The sequence below is a fragment of the Ceratocystis lukuohia genome (genome assembly GCF_044167205.1).
Source record: "Ceratocystis lukuohia strain C4212 chromosome Unknown Supercontig1_pilon, whole genome shotgun sequence".
Lineage (NCBI taxonomy): Eukaryota > Fungi > Ascomycota > Sordariomycetes > Microascales > Ceratocystidaceae > Ceratocystis > Ceratocystis lukuohia.
The window spans coordinates 4,214,147-4,233,955 of record NW_027263520.1 but is presented as its reverse complement, the minus strand read 5'-3'; the positions used below and the strand labels follow the sequence as shown (position 1 = coordinate 4,233,955).

The following is a 19,809-nucleotide window of genomic DNA, read 5'->3' as shown; positions in this document are numbered from 1 at the left end:
CATTTGCACCCCCAAAACCAAGAAACCAAATGCCCGCCGAAAAGTTCTTGGACCAGGAAGATAGGCCCTTTTACCATAACAAATAATAATAAGAAATCAAACTAGAACAAACTACGAAGTTGCCTAGCAGGCTACCCTTCGAAGATTTCAAGGACAAGACAACTCGCGAGTTGGGGCTAAAGGAAATGAGGAGCATGGCCTTTTAACATGAGCTCTCCGAGAATACCTCATGTAGTTTTTCAGCACAGGAGTGGATGTGGAGGTTCCTCAAAACACTATTTCCCTACTATCCATCCTCATTAATCAGGGTATCCAAGTATGAATTAAAATGACCATTACTCCATGCTGGAGCTAGCGGTTCTCTCAAAGTCGGGACAAATTGTTCTGTACCATGCGTCCCGCGATAACTTCCATGTACGAGGTGCCATATATCAGATCTCTCTACCACCATCTGTTCATGGAACAGCTGCCTCATTTTCCGACTCTGCTTTCTTTTTGATTTCTTCCTCACGTGCCGCTTTCTTCTCCAATAACCTACTCAGTTTCTTTGCTCCGTTGAAGACACCGTTTGTGCCCACACCGCAAGCTGCACATGTCGGGTCTTTGCGATACCGTTTAAGCGCACATCCCTCACAGAAATAATGCCCACAGCGTGTAGCAATAGGCGCTTTGTAGTCTTCTTTGCAAATGATGCATTTGAAGGGAATCTTTTCCAAAAGCGCTGCCTCCGCTGCATCAATATCAGCAGTACCCCTGTTAACAGATTCAGCAGTTCGTTCTGCCACATTTGCCACAACCGTTCCAGCCATATTTTTTTTTCCCTTGCCTACATTTTCCCACTCTCGATCCAACTGCCAGCCCTGCATAACCTGCTCACGAGAGTGCAAGAATTTGCAGTTATCACCAAAGCCACAAAAGCCTGTCTGCTTGTAGTCTTTGCATACATCGGGCGCGTAGTCCGTAACAGTAATGGTGCGGATATTCGTAGCGGCCTTCATTGGCCCGTACGTGCGATTTGGCGCATTGGGGTTCTTTTCGATAAACCTAGTTTGGTTGGCCAGGCCTTTGTATGTGCTATTCAATGATGTTGACGCTGCGGGTGTGGAACTTTGGGCTGTATATTTGTTCGAACTGGCGTTTTTTGAGATAGCTGCCGTCGCTAAACTTGGCTCATCAAACCAATCTCTTTGCTTCGTCGCGTCATTCACATCAGTGATGGCGACGCTGCGATCTGCCGCAAAAACAGTTGCGTTTAGATCTGACGTCACTGATGCTGTATTTGTTGCAGAGTTCGGGTCGGTCGTGGATGATGAAGCTGCTACTACAGCTATCCTATTTTTCTTGTGGCGCTTGATTCGTTGTCCGGTGCTTTCGTCATCAGTTGATTCAAAGCCTGAGTCCAGGTCGGAATCGGATGCAGGCGGAGGAGTGGCGGGTCGCTTTCGGAGATTTTTACCCTTCGGGCCACGTTTTTTGAACAGCGCGGTAGGGAGGTTGTTGGTCTCCGTAGATTCTGAGGTGTTCATTTCCAATTATTGTTCTGGTTATTCGTGAGTCGGAAATAAACACAAGTTGAAGTTTAGAGAATATTGCTTTAGGTGATTTCTTATCTTATCGGAATTAATCAGCATTGTACTAACCCTATGGTTATAACCCTATATACTGCCTATCAGATTCACTATTCTCAACATTTCAAACATGATGAGACTCCCACCAGTCGGTGCTTTTTTCATTCTGTCTGCGTGCTACGTCATTTTATCAATTCAACTAATAATCCAAAACCTTAAACTTGGCTCTGACATTTCGTAGACGGTATTAATATCCGTGGGATTGATGCGTTTCTTTGTGCAACACGAGCTACTTCTGTCCTTGATGTCGTTTCTTTATTTGTTAGCTAGCAATCAATTTAACCTTCTTGCATGTAGGGAACTTCGTTGTATCCATCAACTCGGATATCCCTCCAGCTGCGATCGCAAACCATCTTGATTTCCCCAAAATAGTTCACAGCACCACGCTGTACAAAACCTAGCCGTGAAAAAAGTCTACGACTACGATCGTTGTTCTCTTTGATCCGTGCCTCCAATGACATTATTTTACCTTCACCACCTTGAGATGCTTCTGCCACAATACGTGCCTCATTCCGAGAAATATAATGCAGCATCGCCCTAACAGCAGCAGTGCCATTTCCCTTGCCTTGCTGGATAGATGTAGCTATCATTACATCAATTTCGCCAGTGTATAATCTCTCCTCATCAGGTTTGTTGTGTGAGTGGCACCCATTACCTCCACCAGTACAGCAAGACCCGGATCCAGGGACAGTGACGCCTTCGTCATCTGAGTCAGAGAGAACAACCTCGGTTAAAAAAAGATTGATATCACCAAGCATATTGGCGCTGGAATCGGCATTGCCTGGGATAATAGCTGATGAAGTGGGTGATCCTGATGCGGTCACCGAGGGCTGACATAGAATGAAAGTCAACTTGTCAATGCTAGTGCGCCATGATTTCTGGTTTTCTAACTCCTCGCCAAAAGACAAGGGCTCTGATGCTGTGGCTTCTTGAATTTTCTATTCAGGGAGAGTTAGTACAGTAATTGTGAAAGCAGTTTTATATTGAGACAACACATGAAACCTGAATAGGCTTACAGGATCTGTCATCCACTGATGATATAGCGGAACATGACGGGCTTCGTAAGGGACTAGGAGAATCTTTGATGTTGAGACAGCTGTATCAGGAGTTAGTCAATGGCTGTATATGCAGCTGAAGCGAGTAGTTCTGACCAATGCCTTCATTTACTTTCATTGTGAGTATGAAATTTGCTGAAGAAGCTAAGTGACACTTTCTGATAGTTACTTGTTGGTGTTATCAATAGTAGATGACGCAAAAATATTCTTGTGGGGGGTTAATCATGAACACCGAGTTTTCTTAACCCTAGAATTAAGCAGCATGACAAATAAATCAATAAATCAATGGGTAAGGCTATTGTGGAACCCTAAGCGATATGTCTAGAATCTGTGGACTGTGATTCCCCTTTCGCGAGACTGTGAGCCAATAAATACTCTCGAGGCAGGCCCAGCCGCTCGTTTCGTATCCAAGCCAGTGGAGAGGTGGGAGCTCTTTTGCCATTTCTCAAGATAATGTCCACCTATGATAGGATCTACAAAAAATGGCCTGCAGAATGCAGGGGCTCTGGTGGATGGAGGAAGGAAGGAAAGAAGAGAAGACGAATAAAAAAGGAGTCAAGAAGAAAAGAAGAAACCCAACATGAGAAAATCTAGATTCAAGGGCATACGCGGTCACTTTTCACGGTGGAGAAGATCAACGAGAGAATAAAAGATAACAATTACAGATCAGTGCGCAGATGCGAATATGGTATCTTGCTATCTGTCCGTTTTTATACGTAATTTGTAGTCGTAGTTTTGCATAGCTTTGGTTGATACTGAGTATTCGTCAGGGGATGCAACGCATGGCTTGAACTATTCAATCTGTACCTGTTGTCTACGAGATTAATTGAATTCAAGAGAGACAGACAGGGGTTGGGATTCATATCATATTGCTCAATGTACGCTTTCTTGTTACAGTCACAAGGTTGTTATTGTGTTGTCCACCTACTATTATTTCACAGCAAGACGGTCAAGTTGAACTTGAATACATCCAACGTCTAGCACTCCGGTTAAGAGGGGTTGAATTTAGGTATAATTCACGCCTAAGACAGGTTGCTGGTGCTTTCATGCGAGACTCGAGTCACAACCGATGGCCAAGTTAGCCTGTTATATCTACTGGTTTTCCGCAGCAATACGGCGGTGAATTTTTTTTTTCCGCTCTCGGGAAATTTTAGCACAATATGTGAGTGATGATTGGCTCGCCAACATATGGAAATAGGTATGGCAAGATGGCCGAGCGGTCTAAGGCGCTGTGTTCAGGTTCTTCCATCCAGTTGAAAAACCTTCGCAGTGGAGCAATCCGCGCGAGTTCGAATCTCGTTCTTGTCAATCTACACCTTAGGTGTTCTTTTTGACGATACTAGTCTACGGATGCCTGGGTACATTTACCTTCACATTTACATATACACAGCATGTACACAAGTGGGGCAACTGGCTTGTCGCACAAGATCTTCTATGATCTTGCACTACGAACCTAAATGCAAATGGGTTATTTTTTTCTCCAACATTATTACTCAGAATATACGGCCACGGACTTTATGTCCCAGTGTTAGCAAGACGGGGATAAGACAGTAGAGCGTGTGCTATTTTTCTGGTTTCTCAAGCTATTGGCCTCTTGGCCTCTACAGGCTCAAATTAAAAGGAAGGCCTGGTATATTTTCTTTTTTGTGTTCCAGCTTTTTCTGCTTTTCCTTATTCTTAGCTACTCGCCCGTTGAATTTCAATTCGCTTAGATTATAGAAGGGTTCGATAGGATTCACGAGGCTTTTGTTCCCCGAGGCTCTCGTTACAAGTGGCGCAGGAAAGAGGAGGCCAAGTGAAGCAAGGAGGGGGGGCTGCAAAGGAGAGATGGGGAGGGAAGGGGAGAGGGATGGGCAAAATGAAGTTGTGTGAGAAGATGAGAGAAGATGACAGAAAGGAGGACCGAGAAAAAGAAAGAGAAGCAGGCTATCTTGCTTATGGCCAAGGATGAAGCTTCCAGCTCGACAAAAAAAAACAAAGTAAATTCCAATGCCTGCCTGCAATTGGGCAGCATCCGGAAAACTGGACAAACTTGCCGGGCCCCCAGTCCTCAGGGGATGACAGGGGCCAGACGCCTGGAGCCGCCCTCCCTCCCAGGCCTCTAATTGTAGTTTCAGTTAGTTAAGAGTCCCTGAAGAGAAGGCAGATTCTCCAGCCTTTGCCCTGCCTAGATTTGCAAACTGACGCGCTCCATGTCAAGACCTGTAAACTCTTCTGCTATTATGGCTTGGGATAAGGTAAGCTGATAAATTGACTCCACTGATTTCATTGTTTTCATAGACAATGACGGCAAGTTTTACGTGCTTTTAAAGCGGGTTACACGTAAGGGGGTGGTCGAAGGCTTCGAATGTGACAGCAATGTAAGAGGGAGAAACATAAAGAGGCGATGTTGAAGACCGGAAGAAAGCTAGGAAGGTTGAGAGAAACGTGACAAACCAAGACATGCGTGAAAAAGGGAATAAAAAAGAAAATACAAGACACAGGAAAAAAAAAAATGGACACCCGGAATGCTGGAAGAAAAAAAAAGATCCCCGGATGGAATGCAGATCAGTTCCCACGCAGTGAAATTGCGTCCCTCGTTGCTGTGCTCTTGTTATTTCTATAAGCTAGCTAACTGCTGTGAACTCTAGCCTTTATAAGAGGTCCCCGGCCTCTCCCCCATTGCTTTCTACCTGCACACATGTGGATTGTTGAAAAAGCGGCCGTGGACTTCTCACTTCTGTTGTTTGTTCTCCCCTTCACCACGCTGCGTGAAATCAAACTTGATGTACACATTAAATACCTATACAGCTCGACACAAACTTGCTCTTGATCTTGATCTTTATTCCCTTGCTCCTTAAGCTCACATCTCATCCATTTATCCTCAAGTTCTGTTTTTGGTCTACTTATTTATACTTGCCCTCGAGTCGAGTCACATCTAGTCAACATGGTATGTGTTACCTACCTACCTGACTTGCACTAATACAACAATGCTACTGTTTCTCCCAACTAACTCTTCATTTCCTACAGCAAAGCCAAGCACTACCCATAACATGTGGAGAATCACATTGTCGTTTCCGTGCCATTATTGAAACAGAAGATTCATCACACCGTTATTGTATCGCTCATCTTCGTGCCCAAGTAGGGGATGTACGCAGCGAGTTGCTTCACCGTCGGTCTTATGCACCCCGTTTCCACGTTCCAATATCTGCCAACGTGAACTATCGGTCTAGTCATCACCAGTACCAAAGACAGAACAGCACCAGCTCTGCCATGTCCTACAAACAGTCCTCAACAACCACCAGCGCTGATATCGAGCGGGACTTGCTCCTTGTGGCCGAGTGTCTTCGCCGTGGCATGCGACGCATACTACCTGTCGAGGACATTCAAAGGCCTATACTACCCCACCCAGTAGCAGAACCTGAGCAACAACCGTTGCAGTTTCTCAATCTTGATTCCGACTCCGAGTATGAAGATGATCCCGAAGAAGTCTTTGAGCGCCCTGTACCCCAGTCACGGGATAGTTTATTCCCAACCTGTGAGCCAGCCAGTGACCGCTTTGAGACGGCATCATGGAGTTCCCACAGCACAGTTGAAATGTCATCCCCTCCTCCCAGAACCTACCTAACATTGTGGGAAGTGGTTGTTGACTCCACCATGCGACTTTGGGACCAGCCCGACAATCTTGGTTTTGACACAGAAAGCAATTTCGAAAATGCTCCAAGTCACTATCCGGAGCTACCAAAAGGTTCCGAGAACCTCTCAGATCATGCCATTTCTCAGTATGACCCTGAAGATGATGAAATTGCCCTTATCAAGGAGTACCAGAGCTGCTCGAGACGTGCTGATAGTGCTTGTATAATGCCGCCAACCCCCATACATGCAACTCACCCTGTCTTGGAGATCACGCCGCCGCCATCGACTAGTAGTGTATATATCAACGGTCGTACTTGGTGGGCATTGTACGGGTCAGTCCCGTCATTTTGCGAAAGCCCGGCGTTCCATCGTGCTGCTCGCGATGCGCACTTGGATATACCATCTGCTGTTGCCACCGCACGTCGTTGGGGTATAGTTGTACGGCCTAGCACTCCAGCTTTCATATCTCCTTACAATAGTCCTATGCCTAGCCCTCGTTCTAGCTTTAGTCCTAGCTTTAGTCGCCCTCTCACCCCACGAGACCAACGCCCGGATGAAACCAATCCGTTCCGCGATATCCTGGCTGATGAAGACTTGGAAATCTTCGGCCTATCTGATGTATTGCGCCTTGTGAACTGTGGTATTCCAACGTTGGTCCTGCCGCCGGGCGGCGCATTCCCAGAAGCTGCGCTGAGTGGCATGGAACAAGTGGCCATGGCAGATGAAGTGGCGTCATATATGACGGTACATGGCAGTGGTGCAGGACTAGCATCGCCGACTTCACCATCAGGTGGCTCAAGTAAACTGGGGAGGTACTTTTTAGCTGCCACGCCGAGTCCACTCGTGCCTGCCCCGCAACGAGCCCCGCGCTCTCATGGCGAGAGCCGCCGACGTCTAGATGCCGAAGGTTCTGCCCCAGAAGTCAACCCCTTACGACTCAATCCTGTCTGGAAGGATGATGGATCTCCAGGCGAGCCCTCTCTCCCTGAGATGTTTATTGATAAGCGTAATCTCACAGAGGCGCCGGTAATAAACTGGGCATCAGCAGGCATAATTTCATCCGAGAACATGTTTTGAAACACCCCGATACCCTCAATCCCGTTTTTTTCTTTGTCTTTTCACTGCGTGTTGATCAACTTGATCACTTGTCTGTCCATCCATCTCATAAAACACAGTTGTTGCTGCTTTAAAACTTCCAGTCTTGTTTCTTCATTTGCTATTTTGCTCCCCTATTGTCCGGAAATCTTGTAGTCTATCAAAAGTGAAAATTAAAAGGGTAGCATTATCCCAACCTCTTGTCAACAAACTTGTATCTGCCACGCGCTGCGCCATTTTATATCTGTTAATATAGGCTAAGATCGGCACGGGGGAATGGAATCCGATCCTTGTTATTCACGGGGATAGGCCCATTTCGTGTCATAGGCTTCAATGTATTTAAATAGTTTTCTACCACTCTTGCCTCTACCAAGTTTTGCACCATCCATGCCTTCTGTATCTTTTGATCTTTTGACGTTTTGTGGTGGGGCACTAGCCCTTTTATGGGTCCCCAGCAACGAGGCAGGAGCCTGGGCATGCAGTGTGTGTCTGGAGAGCCACACCACATTTTAACCTCACCTCCCTCACGACCACATACTGAGTAGCCTTCAGACGACTTTTTTTTTTTTTTTTTTTTTTTTTTTTATTCTTTTCTTCTTCCCATAGTTCCCATGCCTTTGTGTTACATTTTCGTTAATTTGGGAAACCCAAACTGATTCTGTGCCAGCTCAATCAAGATCCCGATTATTTTGTAAGCCATATGACACATACACGTCTAGACCAAGGCTTGAGTATTGTCACTGCTGCATCGTTCGTGTCTGCATAGCTTGCTGTACATGCACAACCGCAAGTGCCACCATGTTGATTGATGACATGGCACCAAAAGCAAAGGGACTTTGAAGCTTTTCTTTCAAACGTAGCAGTCTTGATTGGCGGACGGGCGGAATGTCAGGAGTACTACTACGCGGCAAGCCTAATAGGGGTTCTCCGCTAAATGATTCTGCGCATGCCGAGGTGTCGTGTGGTGGTGGGGGCTCTGGAGGACGGGACTGTCCCCTGTTTTGAGAGTGGGGGAAGCAAAAGGACAATAATGGAGAGTCAGGAGATGAACATGTTTGGCATCATAACGTAAAATAAAGAGAACTAAGCCTTAAACTGGCATAGTCGATTTTTAGATTCACAGCTCAGGCTTTGCTCGGGCCAAGAGGGGGAGATATTTGAGTCTAGAACTAGGAGCTAAGCCTAGGTTGGAAGCATAATTGCTTCATCATAGCAGCTAGCTTGTTGCCCGGAAGTTGCGGCTTGCAGTCCTTTGGGTTGTTTGCCTACAGGATGTATAGAAGCAGTCGTCGGAACATACAGGCCAGAGAAACATGCTAGCTAGGCCTCTATCTGGCCCTTCATGTGTATAGGCTAGGAAGGGGATGAACATGCATCAAAAGTGTAAATAAAGACTTGGCGGTGTAGCTTCATTAGAATAGGGAGGAGCTAGATACGTCGTTGCCCCAAAAGTTCTAGCGTCGCTTGTACAAGCCACATAGATATGAGCAACAGAGCAACAGAACACGTACCATGCATTTACTATAAAGACTGGTCGTGCCGTCTCTCCTTCCCTCTCTACTTTTCCCTTTTCTTTAAACAAACCATCTCAGTCTCACACTACAAATATCCTTGCATATCTGCTCGTTTCTTGATTTGCTAGAATCGATTTCTCTTATCATCGCTTCATATAGACCTCTGGCTGCACTTCTTGCTTGCTTCAGAGTCGTCTTTAACGTTCCCAAACAATACATACAATCTTCTGGCAGTAGTCGATCGAGTTCTCTGATCTCGATCACCCAGCCGTCGCCACGTTCTCCAACCTTCTTAACTCGTAAGTTGTTTACCTTCCTTATTGTCGCAAAGATATTTACTAACCTCTTGCTTCTTCTTCTTAGGGTGCATCACCCGTTCGCCGGAGGCCGTTGCTCCTCTCCTGCTGGATCAACGGACTCTCTCTTTACCAAATAAGAGACAGTCCTGACAAACCCAATTCCTTTCCGATCCATACCCCCTTCCCCTTTTTTCTCTTAATCTCTCGGAATGGCTCCCCACGCTGAGATGGACTCGGACTCCTCGAACGGCACCACCATGCACACTATCTCCTCCTCCCCCAACGAACTTTTCGAAGTTTCTTCTCCTAACGTTGTGTACACTGACAATGAAATCCGCTCCAAGTACACCTATCGCACTACTACGGTGACTAAAAATCCTTCTGGAAAGTATGTCGCTAAGCCGAAGGATACTGTCTATGACTTCAAGGTTGACCGCAAGGTCCCCAAGCTGGGCGTTATGCTCGTTGGATGGGGTGGCAACAACGGAACTACAGTTACAGCTGGCATCCTTGCAAACAAGTATGGACTCAAGTGGGATACCCGTGAGGGTAATCGCGCCGCCAATTACTACGGCTCTGTCATGATGGGCTCTACTATAAAGCTCGGCACCGATGCCGAAACCCTCCAGGATGTCAACATTCCCTTCCGCGACATTCTTCCTATGGTTCACCCCAATGATTTTGTGCTTGGCGGCTGGGATATCAGTGGCATGAACATGGCTGACGCCATGGATCGTGCTCAGGTCCTGGAACCCACTCTCAAGTCTTTGGTTCGCAAAGAGATGGCCGCTATGAAGCCCCTTCCGAGTATCTATTACCCGGACTTCATTGCTGCTAATCAGGAAGACCGTGCTGACAATGTTCTGGTTGGCACCAAGGCCAGCTCGGAGCATGTTGACAAGCTACGTCAGGATATCCGGTAAGACTTCATAGTTGATTGCCCTCACCATTGATCATATTGCTAACTCTTTTAATATAGTGAATTTAAATCAGCCAATGGCCTTGACAAGGTCATTGTTCTTTGGACTGCCAACACTGAGCGTTATGCTGACATTGTTCCTGGCGTTAATGATACTGCTGATAACCTGCTCCAGGCTATTTCTTCTGGTCACGAGGAAGTTTCGCCTTCGACTGTCTTTGCTGTTGCCTGTATCCTTGAGGGTGCCCCTTTTATCAACGGCTCGCCTCAAAACACATTTGTTCCTGGTGCCATCGAGCTGGCTGAGCGTCACAATGCCTTCATTGGCGGCGATGACTTCAAGTCGGGCCAGACCAAAATGAAGTCAGCCCTGGTTGATTTCATGATTAACGCCGGTATCAAGTTGACGTCGATCGCTTCGTACAACCACCTTGGAAACAATGATGGCAAGAATTTGAGTTCCCACAAGCAGTTCCGCAGTAAGGAAATTAGCAAGTCCAATGTTGTCGACGACATGGTCGAGGCCAACAGTGTGTTGTACAAGCCTGGTGAACATCCCGACCACACTGTTGTCATCAAGTACATGCCTGCTGTCGGTGATAACAAGCGTGCCCTGGATGAGTATTATGCCGAGATTTTCATGGGTGGTCATCAGACCATTTCGCTTTTTAATGTTTGCGAGGACTCGTTGCTGGCTTCTCCTCTCATTATCGACTTGGTTCTTGTGGCTGAAATGATGACGCGTATTCAGTGGAAGGTTGCTGACGCTTCGGACTACAAGCACTTCCATTCTGTTCTTAGCGTTTTGAGCTACATGCTCAAAGCTCCTCTAACACCTCCAGGAACACCAGTGGTTAATGCTTTGGCTAAGCAGCGCTCTGCTCTCACGAACATTTTCCGTGCTTGTGTTGGCCTCGAGCCTGAGTCTGAGATGACTCTTGAGCACAAGCTGTTTTAAGGTTGTGTTCGCGCATGAAGCCCCTCGCGGTCGTTCACTGCAATCCCGTTACATTCGTCGCCCGAGGTCCTGGCATTTGCTGAGACCAAAGACTCCTTTTTGATCATGCTTTTTTTTTTAGACTCTGAGTCGCTTAATATATTGCTTTTCTGTTTCAAATATTTCCTGCTGCTAAATGTGATTTGTCGCCCTGAAAAACTCGACTGCTTCAAGATGCTGTTGCATGCGGGTGAAGTTTTCGATGTATCTATCTTAACAGTGTTTAATGGTGAAGTTAGCGCCAGGTTCAAAGCTTTCGGCTGAATGATTGACTGGCATCTTGTTTCCGTGTAATGTCGGTAGAGCTGAAAGCCATAATGTTCAAAGCCACGACTAGACAGGACCTTGTACGAGGTCTAAGCTAAAGTAATATTGCTCTATTTGAAGGCTATGGTAGATGGTCTATGTGAAAGTTGTGTAGGCGTGAGGGATGCGTTTCGGATTCCGTGTGCATGTGAAAATGCGTATTTTGAAGTGTGCATTTCAGCTATGTAATCACTTTTCAAGAAGAAATTCGCATTGGATTTGGAGCTATTGGGAACTGCGAAAGTCGACAGCCCATAGCACTAAATATTTTCTTTATTTATGGCAAGAACATTGGGATCATGTCTCTGCGATAGAAAGGTCTTCGGCGTTAGGCTCCTGGCTAGCCAAGAAATCAACCACCTTCTTCCGCATACTTTCAACAGTATATAAAAGTTTCTGCTTCTCTGTATCTGTCACTTCAGGAGCCTCAGCATCTGCATTCGAATCCTCAAAGTCACCACTATTAACCGCCCATGTAATGCCGCTCTTGACTATGGAAGTTAGGCCATGGCCATCAATAGAAACTAGCACATGAGAGGCATCCACAATAGCGATTCCGAGGGGGTTACCAGGCAGAGGAATGGTGCTTGGTGTTGATAGAGTTTTGCCCTCAAGGGTGAGAATAAACATAGCAGGAATTCTGTTATAGTGAAATATTAGCAATGCATTGGTGGCGACATAATAGAACAGAGAAAAAGCTAGGGAGAAAAACCTAGACACAGGCTTATAACAAGGACAACAAGCTAGAGAAGATTGACTTACCCTTCACAGATAGTAAAGAATTGACCAGCAGCAGCCACTATCTTTGATACCGCAATTTTCTCGGCACCGAAATGTTCCTTAGCAACAGACAAAATTTCAGTCCGGCTTAAGAGCTCGCTATTTTGCCAGTCCCACACAAAGACCTCTGCATCACCACCAGCTGACACCATAATCTCTGGCCTGTTCTCATCTATTGCTAAGGTGCTGACAAAGTCCTTATGGGCTAAGCAAAAGCCCTCAATGACATAGGCATGGGGTGGCGCTCGCGATACACGAATATGCTCGTCGCGGTCGGCTGTAATTATAAATTCCCGAGGGGATTGGTTTTGGCTTGATCCCCGAGCCACAATGACATCGGTAAGCATCGACACATGGCCTAGCACAAGCGAGTGCTCAAACATAGGAGCTTCCGGCGCATCAACACCGGCTGACCTAGCAGCAGCTACAACAGCAGCACGTTCTTGCTCCTGTTGCTTTTGCCTTTCGGCCATATGGCGCTTTTGAGCTTCGAGGGCCCGTAAATTGCCAGCAGAGTGCACAGTCAGCGGAGTAGCAGCAGGGGTTTCGCGCTTATGCTTGACGGCAAGCGTCAGTGTCGGTCCTTTAGCAACAGTGTCGCTTGGGAGGAGAGGCAGAGCATATACATCCCCGAATTTGTCAGCTGCGATAATAGTGCGCTCATCTTGCGCAAGAGCTATACCACAGGGACGTTTTGGCATTGTGCTGCAAAACAGCGTTAGCGTTAGCGTTAAGTTGACTGCTATGGCAGTTTGTCAAGTCAAGTTATGAGAGGGAAGAAAATGGCAAATACATACCGCTTGCTTCTTTGCATAAGCTTGCCTCTACCATCGTGTTCAAACACCCAAATGGTTTTATCATGTCCTGAGACTGCGACTACATGCTTGCCGTCTGATGTCACGCTCAAAAGTGTTATGATTGGCTTGTCTTGTTGGACCGCGGTCTGGGGCTTATTCTTTTTGTTTTTCTTTTGTTCGTTTGCTGTCATGAGGGTTGCTATCTCAGCTGTCTCAGACTGGCCATCATCAATAATCCCAGCCTCCTTTGAACCTTCCTCTGCAGCCTTGGATTCAGGTTCCTCTGTTCTCTGGCGCTTGGTAGAGCGCTCAAGATTTTCGGTAGTCTCTTTGGCAACCTCCGGTGCCTCTTTTTGATTTATCTGAGATGAGCTCCGCTTAGCTGAAACTGGCTCAGCTTCAGTCATCTTCAGTTGATCGGGATGCGTCCATCTTGATATAGACGGGCCACCAGATGTCATAAAGGAGATAATTTGGCCTCCACGTACAGCGAAGATTACTCCATTCGAATGGGAGTTAAAAAGATAGCTGTAGGGAAGCTTCGACACTGTTTTCTCTGCCATGGCAAACGTATAGCAAATATATGACGATACTTCTTGTTGTATAGGTTTCACCATTGATGGTCCAGCAGCACCACGCAAAAAACTTGACGGAATCTTTTGCTTACTTATCAAGTAGTAATCTATAGATAATACGCTCACTCCATAACGCCTTTTATGGCCACCCCTAGTTGACCGTTAAGCAAAAGTGGATCTTGTCTCTTCAAGTAACGGAGCCCAAGTTCGTCTCTAAAGCCCTAACGACCCACACATTTTGCTTGAACGGCAAACAGCCGGAAATCTACCGCTTGCTTGTATCCACAAGAAGCAAAAACATGAAATTATCACTTTATCTAAATCCACAAGAAGTTGGATTTTTGTTGTTCTCGACAAAACTCATCACCAACTCCACGAATACCTCTTTATTTTCGTTTCTCTCCTTCTTTTGCCCTTAAACATCCTACCTTCAGGTTTAATCAAATAAGAAGCAATGGGGGGCAAGACTGCTAACAAGGCCGGCTACTTCGACAAGCTCAAGGGCTTGCTCGAGGAGTACAAGTCCATCTTCATTGTCTCCGTCGACAATGTCTCTTCCCAGCAGATGCACGAGATTCGTGCCTCTCTCCGTGGCAAGGGTGTCGTCCTGATGGGTAAGAACACCATGGTAAGTCTTGGATGAAGCGTCAAGTGCTGTGACAATCATTTATATCGTTATATGCACCTAGACTAACTTTGGCTTTAATAGGTTCGCCGTGCTCTCCGTACCTTCATTAGCGACTCTCCCGAGTACGAGGCCCTTCTGCCCCACATCAAGGGCAACATTGGTTTCGTCTTCACGAACGACGACCTGAAGGATATCCGTGACAAGATCCTTGACAACCGTGTCGCCGCCCCCGCCCGTGCCGGTGCTGTTGCCCCCATTGATGTGTGGGTTCCCGCTGGAAACACCGGCATGGAGCCCGGCAAGACCTCTTTCTTCCAGGCTCTGGGTGTCCCCACCAAGATTGCCCGTGGTACCATTGAAATCACCTCCGATCTCAAGCTGATTGAGGCCAACGCCAAGGTCGGCCCCTCCGAGGCTACCCTGCTGAACATGCTGAACATTTCTCCCTTCACCTACGGTCTGGGTGTTGTGCAGGTCTACGACCAGGGTAACACCTTCCCCTCGTCGGTTCTGGACATCAGCGAGGAGCAGCTTCTGAAGTCTCTGTCTTCGGCCATCTCTACCATTGCTAGCATCTCTCTGGCTGTTTCTTACCCCACCCTGGCCTCCGTCACACACTCTCTGGTCAACTCATACAAGAACGTCCTGGCCGTTGCCATCTCTACCGAGTACAGCTGGGAAGGTATCGAGGAGCTCAAGGACCGCATTGCCAACCCCGACGCTTACGCTTCCGCTGCCCCCGCTGCCGCTGCCGCCTCTGGTGGCGCCGAGGACAAGGCTGAGGCCAAGGCCGAGGAAGAGGAGGAGGCCTCTGACGACGACATGGGCTTCGGTCTGTTCGACTAAATGTGCTAAATTAATTGGTCATGTTGTCAAACGGACTTTCAATTTGCTATAGCTGTTTCTCGCTCGGTCTAGTGATCCTAAAACCAAAAAAAAATACTAGCTTGATGTTTGTCAAGCGATAGTTGTGGTTTGGGATTTTGGGATATAGATGAACTGTATGCTATAAAGCATTGAGACATTTTCCTGACGACCTTATGGTAAGTTTCCCCCAATAATCTGATAAAATTCCCTAATTTCATGATCCTTCGAATGATTATACAACATAAATCATGAGCTTTTTAACCCTGAACCTCTTGATGAGCTTTTTATTCTATATGACTTGAGCCTACATTCCCATTCTCGTTCCCACTTCTGGAAGCTTCTGCGTAATAGAATGTTATGCTAACAGCACCGTTTTCAAAGATTCTAGCTATACTTTTGAACATCCTACGCCTAAAATAATGAAAAAAAAAGATTGCAAAACATCCTTTCGGAATTACCATGAAGAGCTTATGTATATATGTACTGTCTTTCCCTTGTGACAAGTGAAACTAATGCGGCAAATTGCAAGACTGATTAAAAGGTGTGATGAAAATTCATCTTTTGTATGTACGAATATAAGTACGCCATTCAATTAATTATCATCCCCGCTTCCATGCATTCGTAGTTGCGTCACGATTCCCTTCTTAGCGAGTACTGATTCCGCTGTATCAATGGCAACTTCTGGCATACCTGCTAGCTTAGCAACCTTGAGTGCATGACTCTGACGGTTCACCCCTGGACGTAGCTTATGTACGTATACGAAGCCTCCATCCTTATCTTCTTCAACATCCGTACAGAAGGCCTCAATGGCCCCAGTAGTACCATCGTTTTCATCACACAGCAGCTTATCTTTACGAGCTAGATCAGCCACCCCATGGAAATGCGTAGCAAATAACGCACGACACTTGTTTAAGGTAACTAGGTGTTTAAGAGAAGCGTATGCCACTGCTGTTCCATCGCTAGGTGTCGTACCGCGGCCAATCTCGTCCATGATGACAAAAGATCGCGGCGTGGCATTGCGCAGAATCTGGGCTGTCTCCAACATTTCAACCATGAACGTACTTTGGTCATGGTACAAATTGTCGGCAGATCCAATGCGACTGAATATAGCATCAACGATGCCCAGTTTTGCAGACTCGGCAGGCACAAAGCAGCCAACCTGGGCTAAAATAGTGAGCAAGGCGTTTTGGCGTAGGAATGTACTCTTTCCAGCCATATTTGGGCCAGTAATAAGCCATAATATCCCACGGCTAGGCCCTCCCAGGTAACAATCATTACGAGTGAACGAGCGGCCGTGGTCATGGAGCCCACCCTCAACAGTAGGATGGCGGCCGCCGCGAATATCGGTAATGGTCGAGGTTGTTAATTGCGGGCGAACGAAGTTCTTGTTTTCGGCGACGACGGCAAACGACGTGGCAATATCTAGCTCGTCGAGAACTTCGGAATTGCGTCGTATTTTGATCAAATTAGAGATTACCTTCTCCCGTAGAGAGGCAAATACTCGCTGTTCTTCGGCGCGAATGGATAGTCGGGCTTGGTCGATCCGAGCACCTAGCGAAAACCATTCAGGAAGATAAAATGTTCGAGTTGTTCGGCTAGCCCGTAGAACGTGCGCTTGTGAAGGCATACTCTGTGATAAAACAGAGGCATTCTGGATGTCTTTGCCTTTGAGATGGCAAATATGGCCAAGGCCAGGCACCCATTTCAGGGTGAGCGAAGAAGCGTTGTATCGCTCACGGAGAGTCGTGCAAAGTTGCTCTTTTTCCTCTTTTAAAGACTCCAATGTTGAATGTAGTTTTTTCAGGGCTCTACTAGCACTAGGTTTTATAACCCAGACCTCATTATCTTCCCCGTATACGTCACGCATAGTCGGAGCCTTGCTACCCATTTTCTTGGTTATCTTAACAGTAGGCTTTGGCATAGCCATCGAATCTGTCTGGGTGTCTTCGGAGTTGGTGATTTCTTCAGCAAGGGCTACCATGTGACTCGCAGCGGACTCTTCGATCTCATGTTGATGCACCAAGCCCTCCTCGTCGATAGTATTATAGATTTGTTTGGCTAGTTTGGCTGGCCCATCCAAAGAAAATCTATCGAGCAATGATGAGGTGCAGGAAGTATCAATGGTGGAGCTCTTTTCACCAGCATTGATGAGCAACTGGGAAATCTCTTGTGTCGCTTGAATAGTGGCTGCAAGTCCCAGTAGATCATTAGGATTACCACGGCCTAACGCAAACTTTTGGACCAAACGCTGAGAGTCATGGCTCCTCTTGAGCAACACTATGACGGTATCTCGCAAGTTTGGGTCGGCGTGAAATAATGAAACTAGATCTAGCCGTCCCTCTATTTCGACAATGTCGGTGGATGGAGAGGCTGATATTTAAAAATTAAGCAACCGGATAGTTAGCAAAGATAGAAGCATAATGTTTAAAAAAGAATACAGAGAGATATACTTAGCCAGTCAGCTAACAGCCGGGCACCGCTCCGCGTGACTGTTTTACGCATAGCATGTAAGAGGCTACCTTTGTGAGCGCCGTCTCGCATAGTCTTCTTGATTTCTAAGGACCGAAGACTATTCTTATCAATAGTCATGATATTTAAGTTTTTATGTCTTTTAGGCGTTTGCAACTTGATACTTGATCCTTGAAGCCGGTCCTCAACGTAACCAAGTAGCAGGCTCCCTGCCTTGATCTCAAAATCACTGAATTGCGCTGCCAAATCCCGTGAAATTGGACCCTCTAATACAGGTTCCCACGATTTTAGTGTTGATAAATGGCCAGGATTAGAATAACTGATTATATGACGTTCTTCAATGAGAACTGAATGAAGTGCGCGCGCAATTTTAAAGGATCTAGCTTCTGAAAGGTAATCAGCTACAGGCGGAGGTGAGGTAGAAGAATTAGAGAGTGCAAGGGCTTTATCAAGGACAATTTCCCGTGGGCTAGTACGTGATAGAATGGATGGCAATGACACCAAATCAGTCAACTGAGTATGAAATTGGCCTGTCGAAAGATCCAGCCAAGCCACACCCAATTGCGTTGTTGTTGCAACAGCCAAGATCGATGATTGGTCCTCTCTGATTGATGGAGCCTCTTCAGAAGGCAAATCTATATGAATTGCCATAGCATAGTTGCTGGTATAAGGGTCCATAAACGTCTCGTCGATTAAGGTACCTGGGGTAACAATGCGAGTGACTTTCCGATCATGCATCAAGCCTCCCGATTTGGCTCTTTCAGTCTCGGTCTTGGGGAACTCATCGACAATGGCAACATGGCGATTTAGGTCTTGAACAAGGATCTTCAGATAACGCTCAAGTTGAAAAAAGGGGAAGCCAGACTAGAAAAAGTCAGTTCACACGAAAATGATAGGTTGAATTCGTCGTCATATGGCTCATAGCTATTTGAAGCTGTAGATGGTAGAATATTTGCCCACTTTATATTCAAATTTGCAACAGCCATGGTTGGTGGTTATAAGAAGTTTTCACCAAGAGAAGTAAAAAGGTAAGCGGAAACCTACCATGGATACCGGACCTGCCACCGTCTTCTTTTGTGATATCTTTAGGCCCAATGCTGAGCCAAGTTCTTCGGCTTGGTGGAGATATAGCTCATAGAAACTACCAACGCGTGTGAGAACTACACAGTTTGGAAATCTTTGCATGTTAGAGTGAGCCTGCGTGATGACAGCAGGGTACTTTGCGGTTTTTGCATCGGCATTGATGTCTATATTGGCTTTCGCATCGATATTGAAAGGGGCATTATCTTTCATCCCAGAATTCAGGCTCTCATTTTTCTCTGGCGCAAGTTCTTCATTCAGGTTGTTTTCTCGGGGTGATTCTAGGCGTCCTTGAGGAAGATCCGATAGTTTGATCGTGAGCGTTTCTGGTGCCTTGGTCCGTTTTCGCGTCAAGGGCCTTGCTTGGGTGGACTTTTCTCTCAGGCTACTAGGTGTAAATAGGCGGCTGGTAGACACTGGAGTCAGGCGAAACAGGTTTGAGCCAAGGCTGTTTTGTTGGATACCAGATGGTAAATTCTGCTTTGCTTCGAAGTTCCGCCATCTTAAGCCAGATCGCCAGCTGTTGGCCGCCATTTCTTGCCGTAGTTTACTGTTACACAAGGTAGAAAGAGTATGATTCCAGAGATGAGATAATAGTTGTATGTACAATAGCGTCCAGCCCTTGTTTATCCCTAGCGTTAACGGCCTTGGTAGCACAAGCACCAACAGGCGTCTTGATAGAACAAATGGTAACAGCCTTGGGCAGTTAGTTAGTCAGATGGTACTCCAAGTAAATTTTGATAAACTTTGATTCGATTGGTTCCTGAGGATCTTCCAACCGTGTAGGGCGCTCACTGGCGTAGAGTTGGGACAGTAACGTCACTGTTTGGGTGACAGCAACAAGAGAATAACCCACAGACAGTTGTCGACAGACACGGGGTTGGTCATTCATCAAAATTCATCACTTTCAGTGGGCCGATAATCTAGATAGGGGCTCTTGGTGATTCATGTAACCCTTGGGCAAATGCCACTCCATAGGGTTATGGGTTATGGTTATGAAACCGACTTACTAGTAATGCAATTTACCAGCCTTGCCTTGTCGCTCGCTGTTCAATATTACATATAACACTTCTGGTGTCGTTTCATAAGACAGCAGACATAGGCCTGAAATGGCACCATGCAAATCAGGCCCATAGCCCAATTAATTGGCAGATGAACTGACAACTTTGCCATTAGCTCTCACTT

The 19,809-nt window shown here is 46.4% G+C and overlaps 7 protein-coding genes across 7 annotated transcripts; 3 read left to right on the top strand and 4 right to left on the bottom strand.

The window, feature by feature from the left end:
- Positions 1–455: 455 nt before the first annotated feature.
- HOO65_011071 (Pre-mRNA-splicing factor cwc24) lies at positions 456–1,526 on the bottom strand (the record flags this gene model as incomplete). Its single annotated transcript, XM_070999870.1, has 1 exon — positions 456–1,526. The coding sequence occupies one exon, from the start codon at positions 1,524–1,526 to the stop codon at positions 456–458; it is 1,071 nt and encodes a 356-aa protein (XP_070862893.1).
- A 380-nt stretch (positions 1,527–1,906) lies between these two features.
- On the bottom strand, positions 1,907–2,801 carry HOO65_011070 (N-acetyltransferase 9-like protein; the record flags this gene model as incomplete). Its single annotated transcript, XM_071006076.1, has 3 exons — positions 1,907–2,566; positions 2,645–2,724; positions 2,780–2,801. The coding sequence occupies 3 exons, from the start codon at positions 2,799–2,801 to the stop codon at positions 1,907–1,909; spliced, it is 762 nt and encodes a 253-aa protein (XP_070862892.1).
- Positions 2,802–5,935: 3,134 nt separating this feature from the next.
- On the top strand, positions 5,936–7,375 carry HOO65_011069 (uncharacterized protein; the record flags this gene model as incomplete). Its single annotated transcript, XM_070999869.1, has 1 exon — positions 5,936–7,375. The coding sequence occupies one exon, from the start codon at positions 5,936–5,938 to the stop codon at positions 7,373–7,375; it is 1,440 nt and encodes a 479-aa protein (XP_070862891.1).
- Positions 7,376–9,415: 2,040 nt separating this feature from the next.
- Positions 9,416–11,083, top strand: HOO65_011068 (Inositol-3-phosphate synthase 1-B; the record flags this gene model as incomplete). The annotated part of the gene is made up of 2 exons (XM_071005714.1): positions 9,416–10,125; positions 10,186–11,083. The coding sequence occupies 2 exons, from the start codon at positions 9,416–9,418 to the stop codon at positions 11,081–11,083; spliced, it is 1,608 nt and encodes a 535-aa protein (XP_070862890.1).
- A 642-nt stretch (positions 11,084–11,725) lies between these two features.
- Positions 11,726–13,568, bottom strand: HOO65_011067 (tRNA (guanine-N(7)-)-methyltransferase non-catalytic subunit trm82; the record flags this gene model as incomplete). Its single annotated transcript, XM_071005652.1, has 3 exons — positions 11,726–12,068; positions 12,191–12,913; positions 13,006–13,568. 3 exons carry the CDS (start codon positions 13,566–13,568, stop codon positions 11,726–11,728), a joined length of 1,629 nt encoding a protein of 542 aa, XP_070862889.1.
- A 466-nt stretch (positions 13,569–14,034) lies between these two features.
- On the top strand, positions 14,035–15,054 carry HOO65_011066 (60S ribosomal protein uL10; the record flags this gene model as incomplete). Its single annotated transcript, XM_071006026.1, has 2 exons — positions 14,035–14,208; positions 14,290–15,054. 2 exons carry the CDS (start codon positions 14,035–14,037, stop codon positions 15,052–15,054), a joined length of 939 nt encoding a protein of 312 aa, XP_070862888.1.
- A 613-nt stretch (positions 15,055–15,667) lies between these two features.
- HOO65_011065 (MutS2 protein) lies at positions 15,668–19,158 on the bottom strand (the record flags this gene model as incomplete). Its single annotated transcript, XM_071005332.1, has 4 exons — positions 15,668–17,262; positions 17,595–17,644; positions 17,702–18,408; positions 18,589–19,158. 4 exons carry the CDS (start codon positions 19,156–19,158, stop codon positions 15,668–15,670), a joined length of 2,922 nt encoding a protein of 973 aa, XP_070862887.1.
- Positions 19,159–19,809: the final 651 nt, after the last annotated feature.